This window comes from Temnothorax curvispinosus, unplaced genomic scaffold (assembly GCF_003070985.1).
Source record: "Temnothorax curvispinosus isolate PA1 unplaced genomic scaffold, ASM307098v1 QBEX01014781.1, whole genome shotgun sequence".
Classification (NCBI taxonomy): domain Eukaryota; kingdom Metazoa; phylum Arthropoda; class Insecta; order Hymenoptera; family Formicidae; genus Temnothorax; species Temnothorax curvispinosus.
Genome location: NW_020224561.1, coordinates 634,757 through 655,757, shown reverse-complemented (window position 1 = coordinate 655,757; position 21,001 = coordinate 634,757). Strand labels below are relative to the sequence as shown.

The window sequence follows — 21,001 nt, the reverse complement described above, 5'->3', positions numbered from 1 at the left end:
CTCTCTCTCTCTCTCTCTCTCTCTCTCTCTCTCTCTCTCTCTCTCCTCCGACCGACAGAGGGCCGTTGAGAGTAAACAAAAGCGAGTCAGCCGCGGCAGTGGTCGTCAAAGCGAGTGTTGAGTGTCGTCGGCCGCCGAGCAGAGAACTGAGAGAACCGATAACCGATAGAACCAAACCAAACAGAACGGTGTCGCACGCAGGTGGTGTAACGTCGCACGTCTCTACGTTGAACGTAGTGAGTGTCGCACGCGCGCGAGTGCCTTCTTCGTGCCGCGAGTTCCCGTGTCCTCGTCCTCACTCCTCCGAGCGATCGCGAGAGGCGGCGGAGCCCGCCAGCACTGCCAGCAGTCAGTGGTTCCGCGGTTCGTACCCGATGAGATGCGGCGGACGACGCGGAGCGTGGCGGGATCGTCAACGGCGAGTCGAGGACGGGAATAATAAGGACGAGGTTGTCGAAGGTGGCCGGTGGAAATCCGAGAATCGCTCCGGCGCGGCATCGAGCGGAGCTCCCGCGGGACTCGGGAGTCTCGCGATTTGCTTTAGTCGCGTTGTCACGGCGGGCCAACTGGAGCGAGTGTGGAGTCGCGAGTGAGGTAAGAACGCGTCCTCCCACGACAGACATCCCGTTTTGCTGTGAACGCGAAATCCTTGGACGAGGACGCATGACCCCGTCGCGAAACTCGCGAATTTCCTGCGAAATTAGGTTATGTTTTTGCGCGATCGAGCGGGTTTTTTTTTCCCTACTCGGGCGCACGGTAGAACGTACGTATCGTGCGCCGTTGCTCGATAATTGCGGCTTTAGGCTTTATCCACGTAGCGTGTAAACAGGAAGAGTTTCCACAATTCTTGGCGATCGTTATCATTGTGATTGCGCTGCAATTGACGAGGCGCGCTTAATCGCGGGGCCTGGTAGCAGTGGTAACCTCCACTGACGTCGCGACAATGCAGACAATTGCGACCAGTTGCAATTGCGAGAGATTTCGGAGAAGTGCGTGCGAGAGAATCTCACGGGAGCAAGTCTCTCTCACGAACGTAACAGAAATGCGCAGAAGTCGGCGGCGGAAGGACTCGCGTGTTTGAATAATATTTGATGTGAAAATATAGGCCTGGTTTGTTTTCACCGCACTTCTGAATTATAGTGCAATAAGTTAGGATGAAAGAAAATATATTTGTTTCACGAACAGGCCTTATATTTAATTAAGGCGTATAAAAAAGTGAAAACTCACTCATTAATATTCTTATTAGAGCTAAGCTGTTATTCCTTCGAGTTGTTATGTGTATATGCTATACGTATGTACGTGCACGATGCATAATGATATTTTAAGCGATAGCTTATCTTTGCGGCGAATACTATTACGCAAATTCTTTCCCAAGAGGAATTTTTTTTTATTTATTTATTCTGGGCTTCAAACTTTACGTGTAATGAATTTTTATTGGGTCCAAATTTTCAAATGATTATTACACAGCAGGAAAAAAATATTCTTGATTTGAAAATATTTTTAGTTTCAACGGAAATCTTGAAATGAGATTATATTGCGTTAAACGAAGAAAACTTGGTTGAATGAAGTCATATGGTTCAACCGAGAAAAAAATGTTGATATAAAAAGTTGAAATAAGAAAATTATATATCTTGCTTATATACGAAACAATCTATATCTTTTTCTTATAAGAATTTCAACTTTTTATTTCAACTTTTTTTTCTTGGTTGAACTATATAATGACTTCATTCCACCAAGTTTTCTTCAAACAAGTTTAACGCAATGTAATCTTATTTCAAGATTTCCACGTTAAAACTAAAGATATTTTCAAATCAAGAATGTTCTTTTTTTTCTGTGTACATTGTTATAAAATAATATTCATCTCTAAGCTTTCGCTCATTGTCCGATTTCTTGAACGTGTATTGTCCTTGTTTTTAAATTCAACTTGAATTTAGCGTTGTATTCAATCACTTTTGATGGCAATTGCAAATTTCAAAACACGCGTTTCCAAATAAATATCAAAATTTTTAAACGATCAATCAATCAATTCGTACACTGAGAAAAAAAAATCGTTGATTCAAAGAAATATTATTTGATTTAACTAAATGCAGCGGTCACGGGCTGTCAAGCTAACATTTGTTAATTCAAAAAATATTATATTGAAATAAATTCAGAATTTCTTAATTTTACTCACGTATATTTGATTTAAATATATTAATATTTGCATTAAACAAATCACTACAACTAAACGAGTTTAGTCAAATTAACGACATTTTTTTCTCAGTGTAGTGTCAAATTATACTCAATTTTGAGTCATTTCTAACTATTCCTGTAGGTCGCCACTGCTTCTACTCGATATGTCGTTAACAATGTTAATTCAACTAAATGGAGTTAAAATAATACTGTTTTGTGTTAAAATAATAAATTTCGACACACATGGTAGTTAAAAATAATGAAATGTTATTTAACTCAAAATATTGGAGGTTTAAATTTTGTCCTTTAATATTTAACGGTGCACAATTTTAGGTCTGTGACTATCAATTTCAAGTTTCAAAACATGCGTTTTTAAACAAATATCGAAATTTCTAAACTCAGTTTCGTATCAAAGGCTAATCAAATTATGTCATCTTACTATCTTATTTGTCATTACTTGTCCTGCTCTCATTCTCGTGTTTAAAAGTATTCCAATTGATTCTGGTGGTACCTATCAATTTCATAAATTTCAAAACACGCGTCTCTCTCTTTCTCCATTATTCTTCAAACGAGTATCGAAATTTCTAAACTTAATTTCGTACCAGAGACTAGTCGAATTATGTTATTTTATCATCTTATTTATCAGACCACTGGTCTTACACATAAAAAAAGAAGTATCAAATTAACATTAATATACTTGTATATACGCAAGAAAATATATAATCTTCTTATAAGAATTTCAACTTTTTATTTCAAATTTTTTTTTAATTGAACTTAATTGAAATATAAAACTTCGTTTAACTATATAAATGACTTCATTCAAGCAGGTTTTCTTCGTTTAACCCAATATAATCTCATATCAAGATTATATATTCTTGCGTATATACAAGTATATCAGTGCTGATTTGACACTTCTTTTTTTAACCGACTTCAAAAAAAGATCTAAAAAGTATTTAAAAAATAAAAAAAAAATTGAAAAAAGCTTTAAAAAGTATAAAATAATACTTCTAAGAATTCCTTTCAATTTTTTGAAATTTGTGTAAAATGAAAGGGATTCTTAAAAGTATTATTTTATACTTTTTAAAGCTTTTTTTTTATTTTTCTGTGTATTGTTCTCACGCTTGAATCCAGCATTCTAATTGCTTCTGCTGCACGTGTTTCTTACGTGCGGCTCCGATCATCGTCGATATATGCATAAAGTAGCCAATCGCCGAGAAATCGCTGTTCGCTAGACAGCCAATCGTGCGCCACGGTCATATATTGTCGGTTCACCGCGACTATTATTAAGTTTGTCCTTAACAATCGTCAAGACTATCGCTCGCGGATTGCCAGCTCGTGTCGCGCGGAGTCAATCCGCGTATCTCGTGCGGGGCCGCGTAACACGGGTAAAACGAGGCATTTAAATTGAAATCTCGCTTCGACTCGCCTCGCCTCGCCTCGCCTCGCTTCGTCTCGCTTCGCCTCGCGTAATCGCGCGGTGAAAGTCAAGTTGGGAGTGGCTCGATTTTAAAGTTAACGCCGATTTTCGAATGGACGGGATGAGAGGGAGCGAAAGAGCACACCTCCGGTAAGTGGCCGTGCGTCTCTCGCGGCCGCCGCGCACCCGAAAAAGGTGAACCATCGCGCATCGGTAAAGATTTCCTGCGTTTTGCGTCAATCGCGTCTGAAGCTGAAATGCGTACTTAGCCGACCGAGTTTCGACTCGAAACTCACACACACGTGCGATTTCCACGAACGACCAGATCACCTGAAATCACATGCCAGCATGTGCCACGAGATTTATAGTTGTTATTATTTACAAAAACAACTTGTTATTATTGTTTCCTGGCAAAATAATTGATACGTCTTAAAATGTAGACCCCTGAAATTTATTCATATTATATTATGTTTCTAAACTTTCAAAATTTCTAGACTTAACTGCGTATACCAATTATTACATTATATTGCCATCTTGTTTGTCACAACGCTTCATTCGCGAGTTTTATTCTTTTATTTGTTGTCGAGTCGAGCCTTTGTTGATATGCAGTTATTTACAACTTTTATTAGTCACGCTGTTTAACCGTGATAAACATTTAGCTGGACGTTATGTAACATACGTAGTTGTTATGTTTATTTTACCTTTTGGCGCTGTTGCGCCAAACTTGCTCGTCGCTGATCGGCTGAAACGCGAAGATAAACGTATAGTATGTCAAGTCAGTACTAAGTTAAATTTTTACGTATAAACAACGCTAGTTTACGTACCTGAACGACGGCCTATAAACGATTCAAATAAGCGAATAATAAAAAAACAGCCTCTACTTTTTCTTCCTGTTTTCTTATTGATATCGCCGATAAAATGTAGTTCACACACTCTATAATATAATGCACCTATTATTATTATTATTATTATTATCATCACAAAGAAACGATAAATATCAGAAACGCCCATCGATGCCTCATTATGAATAAGCCTCGATAAGATAATGCGAGGTTATCTCGATTATAATAGCACGTTTCCTTTTCTTGCGTGCAAAATTAGATTCACTACATCAGCACGAAAGTAAATATAAGCTTAGCTTAACATGTTGTCTACTATGTGTTATCGTATGCGCCATAGTAGAATTTTCATTATCATAAGTACACAGGATGAACTACTTATAATATTAATGACAAATATGATATGACAAAGTAAGACTATATCTTCATGGATTGTATTGAATAACGTACTTTTTACTTTACATTTTATTATTTGGCTAATTTGTGTCATTAGAATTTTAGGTACATTTGTTTTTTTCACAAACGTTTAAAAAAAATTTCGAACCGATCATCAGTGATCAGATCACCAGAGCGCTATTGAAAAGTCGAGCACCGGATGATTATCATGATAATCGACGTGTTAACGGTGATTAATTTTGTTTTTCTGCTTCTCTGTACAACATAGTTCATTACGTTTCCGCGAACAGCGCACTGAATTCCAGAATAAATATAACACTTTGCATAATAATTTGCACGCGACATTATATACGAATATTAATATTGCATTTTATGTTGCATATTTTTTTGTACGACAAAACATTTAGATATATACATATTTATTTACTTATTTATTAAATATATGTATTTGATATTAAATAATTAAAATATATTTATGGATTATTATATATACATAGTGAGATTAATATATCAACAAGTAGCAAAAAACTAGCGATTAGTATTGTACTTCATTAATTTCAGATTTTATTTTTTTCAAATGTCAGTAAAATAATGGTCGATGCTACATAACTTCCTCTTTGGTAGATCGATTTAAATCAGTGTGAAGATAGCATTCTTGGATCGATAACATAGTGTCATTAGCTCTACAATCTACATAATACCACCGATTGTCAAGAGTGTAACGTTAATCAGTCCCTGGTCGATATGTTACACACATATTCTTTCTATTGTTATCATCGGGATTTGCTGCACACATGCGTTTTTGCAGATGGGGCATGTGATCGAGCGGGATTGCACTGCTGGGATTTTCCAGCACTGCTGTTCTATTTATATTCGCTTTTTCTATTAAGCCATTAATGTTAATAATCCTCTGACGATCCCACCTTTTTTTGTCTACCTCGTGACTACTACTCGTGTCTTGTATTAAATGCACGATACTTGATATAAAGAAACGCAATTTAACTTCTTACGTTATGTTAAAATGTGTTCAAATTATGCAAAATGTAAACATATCTTGTGACACGAGAGGATATCAAAGCAATCTTTGATTTATTATTAAGTAAAACAGAATTAATAACGGATTAATTACGGTACAATTAGTCAAGCTGATCTTGATTAGAGATACTTGAAACGATGCGGATAGAGCCTTGACAATTTTTTTTCCAAATCTTTTCAGCGTTATTTGCAATGTCACGAAATGTCTCGCGCGTGTCGCTTTTGCACATTTGTCCATCGCACTTTTCAACGTTGGCTGCATAAACGATTAAAAATGACGCTCTACGTGTCCTTCACGAGCGCAACAGTAACGTACCACATAGGAATAGAAATACGGCTTACGCAATTTCAAGAAAAAGAAACGAAAGGACCTTTCATGGTTCACTGGCACACGCATTGGTATTCTTATTTCATTTCGAACAGAAATCGGCTCCATTCTGTATACAATCGCGGTCGCTTGGTGGAACAAACCTGATTATGCATCGCCTGGCATCAAACGCACGCTATCGTCTCGCCGTTTCATCTCCGTTTACGAAAGACATATCATAGGTGTATACACTCGCGACTCGCGATAATATGAATATGTAAATTGCGACGAGTTACCGCATAAATGAGAGAACGTATGATAACAGAGGTAGTGTTAAGACAGACACGTATCTATATACGAATACGTAAATGCGAAATTAATATCATCCGCAATAAAAGGCCAAAATTATCTTCGTTGTTTTTACTTCAGTCTTTACTTCAACCTGTATTATTATAATTTTATTGAAATTATAAAATTCATTAATTTCAAATTGTAGCGTAAATATTTAAAATTTACTTATTTCGAATCAGCAGCATCAATGTTTTTTGTTAAAATTTGTTTTTAGACTATAATGCTTTGCAGATTAACGCTCTTTCGCACATGCAGTTCATCAAGCATTCAAATCGATTGTAATTAGCACGCTATATTTTTTGAAATCTCCATATCCCTTTAAATAATGTATAAAAATCCTTCGATATTAAATTCATTAAATGAAGTTGAGGACAGAATATACTTCATCTTCATTTACACGAAATAATTTGGATCCCTCCCAAGGGTTAAAGGAAAAAAAATGCCATTCGTGTGGAAATATCTCACCTGGAAGGCGAGTACCCGGTCCGAAAAATCATGATTACCAACCCCTTCTAACGCCGGGCCGTAACTGCGCCACTGTTTTCACATTTGAGGAATATTGGGTGTGCTAAACAGGGACCGTGCATTACCTGACAGCGCGCAACCACCAGTCGAGTGGTTCATTCGTCCCGTGGATGGCGTCGCCGTGCTCCAATACGTCAGTCTATGTTTGCTCGGCCGTCAGCGAAGACGACGAGCGACGCGAACTGCGAAAACACGTTTTGCAAAGTGCCGCGGGAAAACAAGATCGTCTCTGAAATCGCGAAGAAACTCACGCGAAATATAACTGCGATGCACCGACGCTGAAAAAATATAACAGTGATGTGTAGTTAAGATTTTACCGTAGGTTTGACTCGGATAAATTTTGACGATGAGAAGTCTTGAGACTGGCATTTTTTCTTTTTAATAATTTGGGATAGGCTTCCTTCGCCGTGTTTCCAACTGGAGCTTCCAATTTTTTAGCACAAATATTGAGATTATTAGCATTAGTACGATTTGGTTATATTAAATATTTACAAGCTAAAAATAATTGCAAATTGTTATTTTGCCTTTCAGTTCGATTCTATTGCATGCATTTGTATAAAAATCCACTTCTAAAAAAGGCATGTAAAGTATTGATACTCGTATTGAAAAACCCACGGTAGTAATTTGGTATAAAATTTTGAAAGTTCTCGTCTAGATTTTCGTTAAGATTACTTTCACAACTGTACATTTACATATTTTCGCACAGATCGATTAGCACGTTTCACGAGAGCTTTTCTACTTGTATTCTTTACGATATTTTTCGCTCCTGGAAAAATACTCTCAATTATCAAAAGCAATTGACATTGGGCCCGCGAAGGAAAATTTTTAATGGAAAGATTTAGCGCGACCACAATCGTATATATTCATTAGTCGGAATAAAATTATTAGTTAAAAAAAAATGAAACGATTTGTTTCCGATTCTCGGTCAATGACACTTCGACGACCAGCTGAAGATCGTGTTACTTTACTTGTAGAACAAACAGACATCAGATAACCGAGTGTAATAAGGTGTGCAAATTTATTCCGCATGAGACCGGTAGAATAACGCTATAGAAGAAGTTTATTGCGCGAAGGATCAGAAGTCAAGATGATAACGGTACCGATATCAGCCTCCAGTCCCTACAGGTCTTACAGCGACGGCAGCAAAGTCGCTAAGGAGCCCTTGGTCAGGGCATCGGAAGATCATGCTTCGTCGAATGCGCAAGTACGTGTGCACTTTATTTAGCGACTGGTACAGTCGCGAATTCAGCCACGATCTCTCTTTTTTTTCGAAGCTCGCGTTCAAATTGTATTTGATACGATCCTCTGTACATACTTTGGAGTTACGTAAATTGCGTAATTACATAAATACATCTGTGATAGGTAATGATGTAGCGTGCCTGTTCACTTCTCATTGATAGTTTTAGTGAAACTGCATGCTTCGGCGAATCATTCGGTCATACATGACCGCTAAAGTTATTTACGTAATTTTATTTTCTACTCGTGTCTCTCTGAAGTTGGACATAGATGAAGTATAAACAGCTTCCGCGTTTTTTTCTCTTTGTTTTTTTATCTGTTTATCATTATCAGACGTTATCAAACGAGTGAGGCAATATTTGATAATATCAATTGGCAATGTTAAGAGAATTTGGACAATTTTTTCTGTCGGAACTTTTCTTCCGTATCGTTTTAATTTAAGTATTGTTTCAGATTAATTCTGAAACGCGCGCGCGATTTCTTTTACATTTTCAGAATTTTCAGAATTTTTCTGAAATTGAATGAACGTCGCATAAATGTAGATAAACTATTACTTGGAAAATCTTGTTTACTTACATCCTTTGTCCAGGATGCCGAGAAATTTCGCTGTAATTGCTGATGACACGCGCGGCAAAGGGTTAATTAAAGCTAACCCGGTGCTACCGAGTGGAACGTGTCGCTTCGATACGTCACGGCGAATGACGGCGTTATTAATTTTCTTCATTGTGTATTCATCACCTAGATTTCTTATCACGGAATCTGCCAGCCATCATTATCGCACACTTCACCGCTTTATCGTTGCCAAAGATCAGTAATCGCAAGTGACACTGAATTAAAGCTTATCTGCTTTTCTCGGAGTTCACTTTGCATTACTCACTACATTTCTTGTATCCCAACATTCCCAACACATAGCGATTGAAAATCAAAAGTTGTCGCAGATAACACGTCACTGATGGAAACGTCACACTGAGAGAAAGGTTTTGTTACTATGTGAACAACCAAAATTTTTTTGCTGCAAAAACGAATTAATTTTGCAATAATAACAAAACCTTTTGTTGCAATAGCAAAGTTCAGCAAAACTTTGCTATGGCAACAAAAGTTTTGCTATTATTGCAAAATTAATTAGCTCTCGCAGCAAAAAATGTTGGTTGGTCACATAGTCAGTGCAAAAACGTGCATAGCATCTTTTTCTTTTTTTTTTTCTTTTTTGTTTTAGCGATAAGTTTTGCAAACTTCCACCTAGAAATTCGCAAGAAAAGCGTCAAGATTTGCTTTAATAATATATGATAACATTTCAGGATCCTTATAATACCATTTGAAAAATTATTCTAGATTATGCTCTCTTCTTTCTAAATTATTATATATATATATCCCGTATCTATTTTTCCTTCCTTCCGCTATAGAGCGGAAAGGCGTATTTTTGTGAAACCGAGCGTACAGCGATCTAAATTTACATCGCCGGACAAGCGACGTGAAATCCCAAGTCGGCCTGCCAGCAACCGTTGACTGACCGTGTTCCGATTCCCTCGTAAGAAGCATGAAAGCTTCTACCGTCGACATTCCTGTCCGAATTGCCGGATTCTTCGATGCGTTTGCATACTCGTTCGCCGCGAGATTTAACAGGGAAAATGCGCATTATACAAAGCTTCCCGTGCTGACGCTTATTTTATTCATAGACGGAATTCCCGGAAGGTCTGGCCAAAGTCTGGGTCGAAGTCCCACTAATTCTCGCCAAAGTTCCAGTAACACTGAGGGATGAGATAATTTTACGTAGACACGTAATCGCGAAAATTGGCAGCGAGTTCGCATACGCAAGCGCGTCGCATATGGAGCAGTGGAGCACACTGCATGCGAGAGTTCTGCAGAGTTCTGCCTATAATTTGGCAATGAATCCTCTCAACGCGGTTTACATCGGGCTTAATTGTAATACAGAGCCTTTATACGATCATGCCCCCACGCGATGCTCGTCGACACGCTTGCACGTGTAACGAGCAAACATTCGATGACCGCTGCACTCGATAATTGCTACCTTGTTAGTCTAAAAACCCGCATTAACTCTGCATGTATAAATTATTGGGAGCAACTGAAACTGCATCATCTATCGTAATCGCATTCGTGATGAGAATTTTTAAGTGGCGATCCTCGTGCACGCTACTTAGGAACGCGGTAATAACTGTGAACCGGACGATCTGACGGTAAAATAATTCGATAATTGATTGATCGAAGCGTTTATTTATCGGCAATAGTTCTCGGCATGAGCTAATGGCCTCCTAGAAATGCAATCTATTAATATTGTACATAATAAACATTTAATGGAATAACGTATATATAAAATTTCTAAATAGATCGTCCGATCTTCTATCGTGATCAGTGTCGGTTTTTGTTTGCATCCGTGAGGGAAGATAGGGATGGAAAAGATGATGAAGAAAAATAAGAATGAGCAGAAGAAAGATGGAACGTAAGACTGAAAGAAGATTACGAATTGAAAGAACGTTGAGAAACACTGCACTCTACAGACTAATATTTTTTTTTCTCCTCGTTTCGTCAACCTCGTGTTTACTGCATATGCAGATGACAGTGGGCGATGGTAACCGACAGGATTTTTTTCCGAGATCGCTCCGCGTACTTCTCTGCCACTGCCGGTCACGTACAACGATATATCGACCGTACGTTACACGGAAAAATTTCTAGGAAATTCGATTACTTATATCTATATATGCATCGAGAAAAATACTGGTAGATACGTTTCTTCTCAGCGCATATTTAGTTCGCACCGTTTCGCATCTCAATAAATTACCATCGTCCCAATAAAATTTCGAAGTCCATTCGAATATTTATTGCTCCACTTCTTACGACGGAAATAAGCTTTACGTAGAATATTAATACTCGTTGATTTATGCCGAGATTTATGCGGATGTAATTTAACTAAACTTTCAGATCCAATCACGTTAAATTTATTTATAATTATTATGTATAAGTTATATCTCGCTTTAATAAACGGAGTTGACATTTTATGGGTGAATAGTTATATATGTATAAACTCTCTACTGACAGTTTAGAAGTGCAAACAAATTATAACTTCTTTGTCTTCTGTACGTATACACATAACGGTTGTTATGTTAACTCTTTAAAAGTTTCCATCGATTTACATAAAAGCAAGTTCAAATATCAAATGTGAATGTAAATGTAAATGTGAATAATTTTACATAAAATTCATCCAATATTACACGAACAGATTTCATTACGTGAAACTATTATAAGATATTATATCGTTACCGATAATATTCATAGCGCTTAAATAAACTTAACCCAGCTCGCAGGTGAAAGTTCAGCCATTTGTGAACGGATCAGGACAATATGCCTGCATAATCATATACGGGGCGTTATTTCCTCTAAAACACAAGATGTTCTGTCTAATACTGCCAACACTCGAGTATATCCAGATATCTCGATTACATCTAGTATCTTGTATTACTAATTATTTTGCAAGAGACAAAAGAACGAAGTTCCGACTTTAATAATCGTCAAGGCTTTTCGACCAAGGTGACGCTATGTAATGTTCCCGATAAATTAATTGTCGCTGACCAACGCAACATTAAATTCTATTTTCGAGGACCCCATTTTGATGATTGCGTGACAAATGTCGATCGAAAGTGACACAGTTATTCCATTACCACTAATTATTAGTAATCGATGCATTGTTATGCTTCTCATGTGTGTGCATTTACATAATCATCGTGCTTTCAGCGCGCGACTGCTAATGAGGCATCATACAGCGCGAGGTCGCTCGTGGGAGAAAGAAAGACAATAATGATTCTTTCCTTGCGTCTCCGACATGTGGTTGAGGGAGATTCGCGCGAGGAATAAATTAGCTCTCTTCGCATTTCCGACCCTTCTGCTATACATAATGACTGTCAGTGTAGTGTACGAACTCTTCAGGTGCAAAAAGCGTTGTTCGCGGTATGCTAACTAGTAGTCGGCCGCGACGATAAAATGCGAATCGCGTAACGCTTTTAAAGCGTACAGCGTAATTACACGTTCTCGCAGATACTTTTTTTCCTGCGCTGCTCTGTGCGATGCAATTTTGCATGTGGAGTCACGCTTGCGTAATATTCTCGGAAATTTATGCTAAATCGAAATCTAGCAAAAAGCTGGATAGATAAAGATTCGATAATTATTAATTGTTGCTGACCAACGCAGCATTAAACTCTATATTTTCGGGGACTATTTAATTGCGTGACAAATGTCGATCGAAAGGGACACAGTTATCGTGATACATTATCATGATACTCAATAAAATTTACGTAATTGTTTCTACTTGATTAAACATACGCGTGTTAATGATGTCTTCAACAAGGTTGATGCAGTATGCAGTCGAAACGAAAAGTACACACTGTTTCAAATTATCTTCTTTATATTGGCTTAATATTGCTTAATTTATTGCACTCGTATCTTTTCTAGCTGCTCTTTATGCAACAACCTTGACGCACCTTTGTAATTTTTTATGCGTATTGTAAAATGCGAGTAGATATAATCTTCTTTTCGTTGTATGTGAAAACGTTACATTAATCTTTCTAGTAAAAGCGGAAAAATATCTTTTAATTACTGGCAACGTCATTAACATTGACATTAAAATTTGTGTATATGTTTAACACGTAAATATTTAGATTCTTAGAGAATTATGCTAATTGTTATTAAGTTACTTCACAACACATAAATACTTAAACCGGCATATAAAATGAAAATATGTAGTACGATTATTAAGATAGGATTTATTAACTCCAGCTACTAAGAGCTTAAATCGTAATAACATGAAATGGAGATATTTTAAGTCAAGTTTAGTTCTTTGGCTCAAATTATATCAACAAAATTGTCAAAATTATTTTAAAACTTTTTTCCTTAACGTAGTCATCTACAGTTTCATAATGGTCACACCGGGGTCAAAACGACCCCAGCGACTTTAATCGGCTGCCGTCTTTAAAGTTTTTATTATTTTGATTTGAAAAAATTACTAAACCTTCTTGAAATGTTGTAAAACTTGCCGCAAAATTTAATTATTTAATATTTATACATACTGAAAAAAAATCACAATGTAAGTGTAATATTGTTAGTGTAAATCTGTGTAATATCGTTAGTGTAAATCTGCTTTGAAAAATTTATGGGGTTATGCTAACCCCTAGTGACCACGAAGGGTTAAAGATAGATGCAGAGCAATTGAAAATAAGATAATACCTTCTGTTTGTCAATCCCGTCTTAATAACGTCGATTAATACAACTATACAGCATACAGCAACTAATTAAGGACTTATTCGATAATCCTAGGAAGAAATTAAACAGAATCAAATCGTATTGTTATTAGGTACATTATTTTATAGATTGCACACTGAGAAAAAAATGTTCTGCATTTTGGTAAATATTAGATTGCACACACACACACACACACACCCAACTGTGACTCCATTTACTAAATTGAAGATTTTTTTTTGTGCAATTGGATGTTGAAATAGAGCTTCTTTGTTATCAACTCTCCTGATATTTGATTAAGAGTGGAGTCATGCGAATGGGAAAGAAACAACAAATAAATTTTTTATTCTCACAATTTGCATCACGCTCGTCCTTGAGCAAAAATATATCCGTAAACGAACGGTCAAGTATATCCTCGCGATATCGTCTCAATTGAAACGAAACTCGGCTTCACGCACGCATTAACTTTGCTCTCGCACGTGAATCTAATTGCCATCACGCTCATGGCATCAATTCGTCGATCATCGGATGACGTATGCCAACAAAATTAATTCGATCAATTGCGATCGAGAGACAAAGTCAAATGTATTAGCCTCAACGCACGCAAAGTGCCAAGTGCCAGAAGAAAATAGCATCGGGAGAAATAGTTCAAACGTCTATTTTCATCGCCCGGCGAATTGCTTTTATTGAGAAAAATATGTGCGTGGCTTTTAGATTGGGGGAAAACCGAGTGCCCCCCTTTTTTATCCTTCTAAAATGAAAATCACAATTCTAGTTTTGCGAAATGTATGTAGGTATTGGCAAAACGTCACTTCAATAAACAATACAATATAATATAATATCCGAACATTGATAAAATGTCTATAAATTATATCGTAAAACTATAATTATATGTTTACATCTATTTTTATTTTTGCTTTCTCCTTGTCTCGATCGATGAATTATTTCACGTTGGGGATTGTTCCGAAAAGGCCACTCCTCTGATTGGAATGAACCTTAATTTGTCACAAGGTGGCCATAACACAAGAGATCATATTAACGTTATCTATATTAATCGGAAAATCCCTAATGACGTACGTGTGACGTCGAGCATAATGAGAAGTTAAATAAACTCTACGAAGGGCCGCTTCCATCGGATACCAATAATACTGCACAACTTCGCGGAAGCACAGGAGAGAACATAACAAAGCACGTGCCTTAATTGGATACGAGAAGCCCCTCTATTAATTGTCTTCTTTCTGTGTCACTAAACAGGCAAACTTTCCCGGTACCTGTTCAAATATACACGCGATAGAATAGCTTTTTGAATGAATAATCGAACTCGCAGGAGGATCATCATTCGTTATGCAGATCCTCCACGTCATCAGAGATTGTGATTATTATTATAAAAACCAAGTGTTTACGACGTTTACTTTATTGTCGTATAATAAGTATATAATATCGCCGCGCCGCATTGTCTTGTCCTCTGTAATTTTCATTCGCGTGCTATCGGCCTTAAAGAACCTCATTAGGAAAATTATGTCGCTCTCAATCCCACATCAAGAATATGAATAATAACGTCCAGTGTGAAAAAAAATCAAACGGACTCAACGGAAATCAATTGATGTCGAGGAAAAGACTCGTTCAACAAAGGTTCCTTAAATAAAAAGTCATGAAAACATTCATATAAAAATTGCTGCGAACTAAAAAAGGGACAAAATAAATGTATTTTATATATTAATATATATAATGCTATTGAACGCATAAAGATTTTTTTTTAACCCTTAACATACCCCCTGGGTCAAAATGACCCAGTAAAAAATTTTGTCGCATTATCTATCATTGAAACGCTGAAATCGGGATCTGTCGCGTCGTCTCTTGGTAGTTTTAACCTCTCTCTAGATGGTACAGTCGCTGTAAGTCAACAGGCGTCCGGCTGTGTCTGGCTGCCGTCCGCGTCAAACGTTCCGAAAATCACGGGTCATTTTGTGAAATGTTAGCTTTCGCGCGTATTTTTACCTTAAAGTATATAATCCAGAGAGTATGCAGTTAAATTTTCACGTAAAAATATTGAAAACTTAGAAAGTTATTGAATATTTCGTAAAAAACAATATTTTTGTTTATAAACCATATTTTGAATTTTTGAACCATAAAGCTTTATTAATAACCCTTCACAAACAATCTCACATTTATTTTGAGTGTTGCAAGAATACACCCTTTTAATTTCAGCCAAAAAGAATCGATCCCCCGTTTGTGGTAATTACGCAAAGTAGCGCTGGGTCAAAATGACCCAGTGTGTATTTTATGTCTCAAACAGGTAGTGTGTATGTTAAGAGTTAATTCTGCGAAATTTATCTTCTTCATCATATTGATTATACTTTAGGTTAATTTTTCTCTTTTCAACAATCCCTAAATTAATCGCTTTTTTTTACGGTATCTAAATTAGATCTCCCAAAATCTCAATTTACTTTTATTTTTATTACATCTCTCTTCTTCTTTCTCTCTCTTTCGTCGTAACTTATTATAACTTTCTTTTGATCCACGCGCCGAATCTTTGTTATTGTGCATTCTAGAGCTAAATTAAAGTATCTTTTCGGGCGAAGTCCAGCGAAGTCACAAAGACGATGTGCAGCAGATGTGGAACGTGGGAAGAAATTAGAAGGAGAGAGAGAGAGTTCTTTCGAAACAAAGACGGAGGATGAGAGCCATGCAGTCCACGAGTGCTGCTGAAATAAGTTATTTCTGTCCACGGCCATCAGCCACGTTTGATGCACGTTTCCTTGCGAAATCCGTTTAGTATATCAATGGTCCCGTCGTAACGTTTTGTATCTCGGAATATTTCTAAATTCGGACTTTCTTCTCGGTCGAAAATATTCTCTCACACGGAGAAAGTTACAGATGATTAATTTTTGCGAATTTACATTTTCTTATAGCGCAACATAGTAAAAATTGTAAGAGTAAAAGTCACTAAAAAGATAACAAACGTTGTATTACTCCAAGTCGTTCTTATATAAATGAAATAACGAAAAAAAGTGAATAAAACAAAGGATTATCCCTTTAATGTGATACGTATCATTTAAAAAAGAAAAAATTCAGTTATTAATTAATCTCAGTTGAAACAAAATCAGTTGTTTGTACTTTTTGTTCCTTTTTTTTTAAGTATTTTTTTTCTTGCAACAATATTCTGATAATAGTAAATTGCTTCCCTCTTTCTTTCTCTCTCTCTCTCATTTTCTCAAATAGACGCAATTTTTTGACGACAAACGCGTCGCGTCGGTACGATTAATTATATAACGCCGTGATGTTTGTTTCTTTTGCAGAGTTGTAAAGGGTCCTTAAAAGACATGAAGGAACATTCGGCAGCCCAACGAATGGAGAGAGATAAGGACTTGCCCCAGCGGTCGCAGAGCAACGCGGCTAGCTTGACATCTATAGGTGCCGATATATCTCCGAGTTCTTCGCAATTCTTCGAAGTAATTATCCCTTTTTTATGTCTTGCAATAGTATAATTATGTAGGAAAATTCGATTTCATTATATGGAACTTCAACACATAAAACGACATTCCGGAAGTTTACTTGAAGCTGAATTAAGAAGAAGATTTGGCTATTATCTAATCTTCACTCGTGTTTTAATTACTTAAAACTTGAGAATTAATGATATCTTGACATTTTCTTACACTTGGATTTCAGGTATTCTATATCGGCAAGATCAAAGTATCGCATCCGAAAGTACCGGAATCGTTCATTGACGACGCCCTGATAAAGTTTCGCGTTCATGGACTCGAAAAATCAAGATCGTCAACGAGCAATCTTCTGGCAGATTGCCAACGGCTGAAACGTCAAGCTATGATGTCTTCCATTAATAGGAGAAATAGTACGGTAAGAATGCTTTCTCACCTATCGAGTAATTCCGTTTTAAACATTCGTGATATGTTGAATCAGAAGTCATATAGCTATAATAATAAAAATTTTAGATTTTAGCACTCACCAGTCTCTCTTTATGACGGACAATGCTGTGAAAAATATTTCTTGTACTTGTCTTTAGAGTCACATAGTTGTCACAAGCAAACAAATGATTGGATTTTCACCAAGTAGAAGAGGAAATTTACCGTTACATTTTCAGGAATCTACCGCTAGTGAATCAGGCAGTATCGAGAACGTGTCGGGAAACAGTTTAATTCCAAGCGTGAATCCGCTTGGAATACCGCCAGTTTTAAGCGGGTCCGTGGAGACTTTTCCAAGAACAACCGCCAACCCCGCAGAAAACGATGGTCGTGATGAGAATCGGACGTCCGAATCTTCCGCTAATACTAAGATCACTGTACCTGAAATCATGCGAAATCGCGCAGCGTCCACTGGCAGTGTTTTAAACGGCAGAAGAGATTCTATTCTTAAAGGAAACGATGATCACAATCGCACTATGGTTTTTCAGGTGCGGATATAAAAATATTTTTTTTTTGTTTTAATTGCATTTTGTTTGTATTGATATTAATTATTCTACGATCGTTATTAATATAAAGTCACATATACTACATTAATAATTGAACATAAATAAAAAAGTTTATTTAACATAAATAAATGGTATTGATATAATAACAAAAAGAAGAAGAGAAAGAACACATTTAATTTCTAGACTTATTTATCATACATAAATTTTATATTTCCTAGGTTGGGCGATTTGATCTGAGATTGATTAGCCCTGATAGAAAGCAGGTTCTTTTGCACAAACAATTAAAAGATATAGCCAGTTGCGCGCAAGGCATGAAAAACCCCGAGCACCTTGGATTTATTTGCAAAGAATCAGAATACTTCATCGGGTATGTCTTCAAATGCCAGTCTGGATCAGTCGCAGATGACCTTGTTGCAGGCAAGATTTTTTAGTTTATCTATGACACAGTAAGACTCATGCACTATTATTCTTATTAGAATTATAAATTTGTTATGCTAATAATAATTTTTATTTTTCTTTGCAGCGATTAGTCAAGCGTTTCTTACGACTTGCGACGTTGTAAGAAAGGAGAAGTATCCTGTATTTTCTTGCGATCACTGTCCTATGTACTGGTATAATAAATTATGCCAAGAAATTGAAGGTAAAGATTTGTATTTAAGAATAGTGTGTATTTTTTCACTCAATTTTATACGTACGTATCATTTTTAGGACAAAATGATAGAAGAGTGCAAAGTATTATCTTTTCCCGTATGGAATTATTGCCGGAAGACGAGCAGGAGATCGTTGTGAGCAAGTATAAAGGCGCCGAGGCTGCGGGTAACATTGGTGCAAGCTCCTCGAGTCTACGAGAGCAAAATCAATTCTTAATGCGACTATTGCGTGCTCATTGCGAGTCAAAACAAGCTAGACATGTACATGATACGGCTGAAAATAGGTAATGTAGTATAAACTAGATATATATAAGTACAAATCTCCTGTTAGTATCAAAATATATTTTGCGAATAAAACACTCTGACATGATGTTTTACATTGCAGGAGTGAATTTCTCAATCAATATCTAAGTGTCGGCGTTGGTAGCACGATATTTATGAAAGCAAAACGCTCTCTTACAAATAGTTTTGACAATCTCATGAAGAGAAAAGGTTCGCGTGACGATTTTGGCTTAGGCCCGCAATTGAGAGATACGAATCACTTGAATACGGGAATACAAAAGAATGGAAGTCAGAGTCCAGATAATTCGCGACAGTCGTCTATATTGGACATTTCGCCGGACTCCAGTAGACCAAGATCATTGCGTGTTTCGCCTGAACAGCAAATAGTTGTAAATAACGGACCAAAGAGTTCCATGATGGACATGTTAGTATAATTTTATTGGAATTTTTTGTTAATATTTTTATATTTATTTTTTACTCGTTTGTTATATTTCTCACAGCTTTTTAAAAGTTGGTAATTCACCAAAAACGTCCCCCACGGAGATTGATGGAAATAACACGATACAACCTAATAGTTCGTGGCGGCAAACGATACTAAACAGAGTTGTGACGCCGAATAAAGATCATAACGCTACAGAAATTGAAAAAATCAATATTCTCAAAAATCCGGAAATATCCGTTAAACGTAGATCGAAACAAGAATTGCGAGATTTGTGGAAGAAAGCGATCAATCAACAGCTAATACTTATAAGAATGGAAAAAGAGAACGCAAAGCTTCGAGGTAAGCTTAGAGAACGCAACACTCCTGTATCTGAAAATATGTTTAATTTTTTTTATATTTTATATGTATTCATGTTGTCTAAATTTCCTAATAAAATGTCAGAACGTCAAGAGGAGGCAACGGTAAAAAGGATCAAACTCGAATACGACGAGCTTAGTAGCTGTGCGCGTGAAGTAATGGAAGTTTGGGATCTTCTTGTTAGCAAAGAATCGCGAGTCTCTACTAAATGTGATAATCAAATGCTTTTACACGCTATTAAGCAAGGTAACGAGAAATTAAAATACATCTCAATCAAGCATTATGTATATTTCTAAAATTTGATATTTCGTTTAATCTCTTTATATATAAAATAAATTCTTTTGAATATAGGTGTACCGAAGGGAAAGAGAGGTGAGGTTTGGCAGTTTCTAGCTGAACAGTTCTGCTTGAAGCAACCGCCTATAGACACTCAAGAGTTTCCAAATTATAACACACCCTATGAACTTCTCCTGAAACAACTCACATCTCAACAGCATGCTATCCTTATCGATTTGGGAAGAACTTTTCCAAGTCACCCGTATTTTAGTTCACCCTTGGGACCTGGTCAATTAGCACTTTTCAATTTATTGAAGGCCTACTCCTTGCTAGATCACGAAGTCGGTTATTGTCAGGGCCTCAGTTTTGTCGCTGGAGTACTTCTATTGCATGTGAGTGTAATTTTAAGTTTTACATTACTCTCCAATAATTTATCTAAGAATTTATTCAATAATTTTAGAATTTTGCATTCTGTTCTACAATAATCAGTTTTTTATATAAAATATTATTTCTTAATTTTCTTAGATGGCGGAGGATCAAGCCTTTTTCTTATTACGACATCTAATGTTTCGCCGAGGACTGAGAAAATTGTACTTGCCAGATATGGCAGCATTGCAATTACACTTATATCAACTCTCTAGGCTGTTACACGATCGCTTGCCAGATATTTACAATCATTTCGACAAACATGAAGTTTCACCTACTTTATATGCCGCTCCGTGGTTATTGACGCTGTTTTCCAGCCAATTTCCTTTAGGTTTTGTAACCAGAGTTTTTGGTAAGATACATTCTTGCATTTAACACACACACACACAATAATATATATTCGGTTTATAAAGATGTGATATAATTGATTTTACTTTTTTAGATTTGCTGTTTCTGGAAAGCTCTGAAGTCCTCTTCCGTGTATCGGTCGCATTATTAGAAGACCATCAAGATCAATTATTATGTTGCGATAGTTTTGAAGAAATTATGGAGTATCTCAAGGTAAAGTTATGATATTCCAGGGTTGGCAAAAAACATGTTTTTTTTATTTTAAACAA

General features: G+C 36.5%; 2 protein-coding genes across 4 annotated transcripts in view; one reads left to right on the top strand and one right to left on the bottom strand.

Moving 5' to 3' along the window:
- Positions 1-7,094, bottom strand: part of LOC112464982 (protein rhomboid-like) — a 194,447-nt gene extending 187,353 nt beyond the window's left edge. The window contains exon 1 of the mRNA XM_025032315.1: positions 6,983-7,094. The gene's annotated coding sequence lies outside the window, so the exon portion shown is untranslated. The remainder of the gene's footprint in view (positions 1-6,982) is intronic.
- Positions 3,717-21,001, top strand: part of LOC112464980 (TBC1 domain family member 4) — a 19,088-nt gene continuing 1,803 nt past the window's right edge. Inside the window, exons 1-14 of one of the 3 annotated variants that reach the window (XM_025032305.1) lie at positions 7,213-7,360; positions 8,017-8,246; positions 16,822-16,974; positions 17,192-17,380; positions 17,625-17,933; positions 18,170-18,368; positions 18,475-18,591; positions 18,660-18,885; positions 18,987-19,307; positions 19,384-19,664; positions 19,767-19,928; positions 20,034-20,350; positions 20,484-20,736; positions 20,827-20,945. In XM_025032305.1, the coding sequence (XP_024888073.1) occupies positions 8,130-8,246; positions 16,822-16,974; positions 17,192-17,380; positions 17,625-17,933; positions 18,170-18,368; positions 18,475-18,591; positions 18,660-18,885; positions 18,987-19,307; positions 19,384-19,664; positions 19,767-19,928; positions 20,034-20,350; positions 20,484-20,736; positions 20,827-20,945 (2,763 nt within the window). In that variant the 5' untranslated portion in view covers positions 7,213-7,360; positions 8,017-8,129. Of the gene's footprint in view, positions 3,740-7,212; positions 7,361-7,989; positions 8,247-16,821; positions 16,975-17,191; positions 17,381-17,624; positions 17,934-18,169; positions 18,369-18,474; positions 18,592-18,659; positions 18,886-18,986; positions 19,308-19,383; positions 19,665-19,766; positions 19,929-20,033; positions 20,351-20,483; positions 20,737-20,826; positions 20,946-21,001 lie in introns of those variants that run through there. The other 2 variants (XM_025032306.1, XM_025032307.1) reach the window with 2 other exon arrangements.